This window comes from Hylobates moloch, unplaced genomic scaffold (assembly GCF_009828535.3).
Source record: "Hylobates moloch isolate HMO894 unplaced genomic scaffold, HMol_V3 SCAFFOLD_2, whole genome shotgun sequence".
Classification (NCBI taxonomy): Eukaryota; Metazoa; Chordata; class Mammalia; order Primates; family Hylobatidae; genus Hylobates; species Hylobates moloch.
The window spans coordinates 104,690,788-104,696,117 of NW_026652277.1; the positions used below are offsets into that span (position 1 = coordinate 104,690,788).

Sequence of the window (5,330 nt, forward strand, 5' to 3'; positions counted from 1 at the left end):
ATCTTTCTGTGAAATAACAACATAATCAGAGGTGTTAATTACATACCTCATTTTCTCCACTGTTAGCACTACTCTTTCATTGAGTCTTTCTAAACACATTGGTTACTTAACAACATGGTTAAGCAAACATCCCTCACACCAGCAGATATCCATTCATTTATCGTTTGACAAGCACTTACTGAGCACCTACTATGTGCCAGGAATTATGCTAGGTCCTAGATATCTAGTGGTGAACTAGACAATTGAGATTCCTTCCCCGACTGAGATTTCACTGTAATGGAAGTGAGAAACAATTTAAGTAGCATTTTCAATACAGTGTGTTAAAGTGCAGTAAAGGGAAGTATTTCCTTTATGGTCTAGAGTAGTACCTGAGAGAGTGTATTTCTAAAAATCCCCAGGTAATGTTGATGTTTCTAGTCTAGGGACCACATGCTGAATGGCACAGATTCCCATAACCCAGTGTTAGTCATTCTCGCTCAAAGTCATTTGAAGAGAAATTGGCAGGAGAATGAAATCTGCATTTCCTTCATATCATGATTTCAGCAATAGCAATTAAGAACAGAGAAAGAATGAACAAGCAAATACAGGCATACTTGCAGGACTCTGATGGAACTACAGCAGAAAATCCAACTGACCTTTGAGCAAGTTGGTGCAGAAAGACAATGGAGATGAGTGTCCACACTTGGGACCTCAAGCAGACATGTAGAACCAGAGCCATGAAGGTAGAAAACAAGGTCCAGGACAGAGTTCTCATTGCATCACGCATTTTGCCCATAGCCCAGTGCAGAGGGATTAGCATTTAATACCTGACCCAAAATTAAGTTATAATAATACTGTTTAAATAATTTGCTATGTGCATTTATGCTTCAAATTAAATATTTTATAAATGTCCATCCTATGGGTTCATATGTTTTCAACTAATTCTTTTGTTGTCCTAATAAAATTTCTGGATCTTAAACATCCTTTTCAGGCAAGATTAAACAGAGTACATGAGCTAGGAGAATTTAGCTGACTGGGATCCTGAGACAATCTACCTTGTCTTTTAAAGCAATTAAGAGGCCAAGAGAAGCGGAAAGGAAATGGGAAAGAGAGGAATCTGCTTCTGTTTATTTAGTTATCCTCTGTCACACCTGAATTACAGGATACTGCAAATCCAGAGTCCTAACAGCTGCCACAGCAAGACACAAAAACATAAAACAAGCAATAAAGAAACATCAATAAAAGACCCTTTCCCAACAAAATGTTCTTTACTTTGCATTTAATACAATATAATCTAAAATGTGTGCTTAAATTTCAGGATGTGGGTCTATACCATTAACACAAGATATTTAAATGTGCACCTAAGTCAGAATCTGAAAAATGGCTCACCTAGCTTCCAGAGTTCCACCTGAATATATTCTGTGAGCTTTACGCCTTGTTACCCTTCAGGAAGCTAGAATTCTCAGGCCTGTGTGTCCTGATAAAAGCCTCAATACAGAGAGTCATCCCAGGTGAGGAGGCACATCACACTTCCTCATTTTGAGGATGGGCCCTACACTATCAAGAAAAGCCAGGAATCATAGTTTTGCTTTCTTTGGCTCTTGTTATATTGACAATCAAAAACTACCTTACAAGGTATTTCTGAAGTTCAACCCTTAACACTGTTATACTCTTTGGGCCTTTCCTACACTTGTTCTTGCTTGCATTCAGCCAGGACTGGATGCCAGTAAAGGAATTAAATAGGTGAAATTTGTTTTCTGTGCTCCTTACTCTTCTGATAACCATCAGACACCAGGGTCCTCCTGTTGCTCCCAGCTGCCCACAGACCTCTGTAGCACCTACCCTGGACCAATAGCCCATGCTCAGAAAACATTTTCTTCCTTTGGAAACAGCTCCGACAACAGCTTAGGAAATTTCCCCCCATCCCCATTTCATATGGCTCCAAGGAGGCTTTCCATCACAGAATGCCACTCCCAGCAAGGAGTGGGCACGGGACCAAGGTCTGGTCAATCCGGGTCCTTTCCTGGGATTATGGATGGTGCCTAAGAATTATTAAAATGGGAGCCCAGAGCTGCCAGTGGCCATATTCTCTATTTGAAGGCACCAAAGCTGAGACCAACACAGAGACAGAAGATAAAATCAGAGTTAGAGATACAGAGGAAGCCATAGCATTTTTGCTAATGAGAAATCAGAACAGTTAATTCCACCACTAACTCTTATGATTCTTGAAAATATATGCAATAACAATCATAGTTTACTAGGTTACTTCTCTCAAGTAATATATTTGAAATTAACTTGAGACTTACTCTGGTAGACTGAAAAGAATACTGAATCTGCTGTAAGACAACCTATGTTTAAATTTCAATTCCAAAATTATTAGCTGAATGGTATCAGGAAAGTTTCTTCATCTATAAAATACGGGTAAAAATACTTCCCAATTGTTGTGAGAGTTAAATAATATAATACTCAAAAAGTGCTTTCGTTAACTATAAAGCCAAAGAGTAAAATAGACAGAAAAAGAGATTGAAGGGGATGGGAATTAAAGTCAGAAAATCTTTAAAATTGCGTAAGATAATGCAATGATATTAAAAGGATTCTAATTTGATAAATAATGCTAAGAAGTCAGACATTTGATGTCTATCCGGAAACTGCCCAGCACTTTTAATCCAAGTTCTGATTTGATCTCAGAGCCCTCCAGTGTTTGATACACGATGCATCTAAATCCTAATGTTTTCAGTGGTGTTCCCAGAAAAACAAATAAAAAATTATTGTCATATTATACTGAAACTAGACCTATTCAATTCCCACATTTATTAGATGAGGAAACAGAGGCACCAAGGGGCTATACATACAAACAGTATTTCAGAAGCCAAAATCATACTATTTATTTTGAAATTTCACCCTTTATATTTTTCCTGACTGTCAAAATTCAGCAATTACCATTTTGATATAAATAAGATCCACTCTTATTTAAAATGTATAATTAAGGTGTATCTATACTGATTGGGACCAAATTATCACTCAGTAATGTAAACATGATGCTTTAAATATACATTTACATCTTGGAATTATTTTAGAACAGATGCTTTGGCAATTAAAATGCAAGTATTTTTTAATCAAAGCATGTACTTATGACAATTCCTTGATGCCCTCTACTGGCCATAACATTATCATCCAGTGTACAATATGAATTCTTTCTGCATGACCTTCTAATCTGCTTCATAATATGCCTGAACACTAGGAAGGCTGACTTGGGGAATAAAATGAGTAAATAAAGGGCTACACAAAATACTAAAATGCATCAAAAACATTAAGCCAATAATATAAACCCAAAACAAATCATTACTGGGTAAATTTTCAAATCATTACTAGGTAAACCAGTTTCACTTAATATTTAATTTACGAAATATAATAATTATTAAGTGAATTTTGTTCTTATTTTTAAATTTTCCGATTGCATCAGACTCTATAAGAAAGGTCTGGCCCCCTCCTCAGGGAAGGCCGGCCTTCCGGCCCACGAGGCCGAGCTCCCCCTGGCCCGGGCCTCTCACCCACCGGCGCGGGGGGCGGGCCAGGGGCGGGGCCGGACCCGAGCGGGGCGGGGCTCGCGCCAGCGTCCCCAGCTCCGCGGCGGTTTCGCCCGCGAGTCCAGAGGCAGGCGAGCGGCTCGGTCACCCCCACCGGCCCCATGGCAGGCCCCGGCGCCCCAGCTGAGTACGGCTACATCCGGACCGTCCTGGGCCAGCCGATCCTGGGACAACTGGACAGCTCCAGCCTGGCACTGCCCTCCGAGGCCAAGCTGAAGCTGGCGGGGAGCAGCGGCCGCGGCGGCCAGACCGTCAAGAGCCTGCGGATCCAGAAGCAGGTGCAGCAGACCCTCGCCCGGAAGGGCCGCAGCTCCGTGGGCAACGGAAATCTTCACCGAACCAGCAGTGTTCCTGAGTATGTCTACAACCTACACTTGGTTGAAAATGATTTTGTTGGAGGCCGTTCCCCTGTTCCTAAAACCTATGACATGCTACAGGCTGGCACATCTGCCACTTATGAAGGTCGCTGGGGAAGAGGAACAGCACAGTACAGCTCCCAGAAGTCCGTGGAAGAAAGGTCCTTGAAGCATCCTCTGAGATGCTGCATGTCGGTGACCCAAGTGTGAAAAAGACAGCCATCTCGCTGCTGAGGAATCTGTCCCGGAATCTTTCTCTGCAGAATGAAATTGCCAAAGAAACTCTCCCTGATTTGGTTTCCATCATTCCTGATACAGTCCCAAGTACTGACCTTCTCATTGAAACTACAGCCTCTGCCTGTTACACATTGAACAACGTAATCCAAAACAGTTACCAGAATGCACAGGACCTTCTAAACACAGGGGGCATCCAGAAAATTATGGCCATTAGTGCAGGCGATGCCTCTGTCTCCAACAAAGCAAGTAAAGCTGCTTCCGTCCTCCTGTATTCTCTGTTGGCACACACGGAACTGCATCATGCCTGCAAGAAGGCTCAGTTTAAGAAGACAGATTTTGTCAACAGCCGGACGGCCAAAGCCTACCACTCCCTTAAAGACTGAGGAAAATGACAAAGTATTCTCAGCTGCAAAAATCCCCAAAGGAAAACACCTATTTTTCTACTACCCAGCCCAAGAAACCTCAAAAGCATGCCTTGTTTCTATCTTTCTCTATTTCCATGGTCCCCTGAATCCAGAAAACAAATAGAACATAATTGTATGAGTCTTCCAGAAGATTTTTGCAAGTTTGCCACCAGTAGATACTGGCCACAGGCACTACAAATAGTGGTCTTTGTTATTACGGCTTATGGTGCATGGCCTCCTGGAACCAAAATGTGAGTTCATGTGGAAGGGACATTAATCCAATAAATAAGGAAAGAAGCTGTTGCATTACTGGGATTTAAAAGTTTGATTTACATTTATATTCCTTTTCCGATTCCCATGTTTTGTCACTCCTGTGCACATTGCTTTGCCATTGGGCCACCAGTGTATTGTTCTGCAGTGTTGAAACAGAATGGAAATGACAAGAAATATCTGCAGTTATCCAGGAGAAAGTATAATGGCAAAATTATTGGTTTCTTTCTTTACTTTGTGCTTGTTTTTATCCCCTCAGGTTTTTTTTCTCTGACTTTTAAATAAACTTAAGAAATTAAAAAAAAAAAAAAAAAAAGAATGGTCTATTGAGAAGTGCAGGCAACACAAAAATATGAGTAAATGCCTTAACCAGTCAGATAACTTTAAGACCCAAGTGAACTTAACTAAAATACATTCCTAGTTCCCATACAATTTTATACACATATGTACTCATGCACACACCCTGAACACCCTGCATGGCATAAATATCATACTTT

General features: G+C 41.0%; 1 protein-coding gene across 1 annotated transcript; it reads left to right on the plus strand.

The window, feature by feature from the left end:
- Window positions 1-662: 662 nt before the first annotated feature.
- Window positions 663-4,869, plus strand: LOC116476762 (plakophilin-2-like). Its single transcript, XM_032754429.2, has 3 exons — window positions 663-722; window positions 1,429-1,490; window positions 3,475-4,869. Exons 1-3 carry the CDS (start codon window positions 663-665, stop codon window positions 4,130-4,132), a joined length of 780 nt encoding a protein of 259 aa, XP_032610320.1. The 3' UTR covers window positions 4,133-4,869.
- The last annotated feature ends 461 nt before the right edge of the window (window positions 4,870-5,330 follow it).

Coding starts and splice junctions, on each gene's coding strand:
- LOC116476762 (XM_032754429.2), top strand. CDS start 663: ATGGAGATGAGTGTCCACACTTGGGACCTCAAGCAGACATGTAGAACC. Junction 723..1,428: donor GTAGAACCAGAGCCATGAAG/GTAGAAAACAAG, acceptor GTTACCCTTCAG/GAAGCTAGAATTCTCAGGCC. Junction 1,491..3,474: donor AATACAGAGAGTCATCCCAG/GTGAGGAGGCAC, acceptor CCCCCTCCTCAG/GGAAGGCCGGCCTTCCGGCC.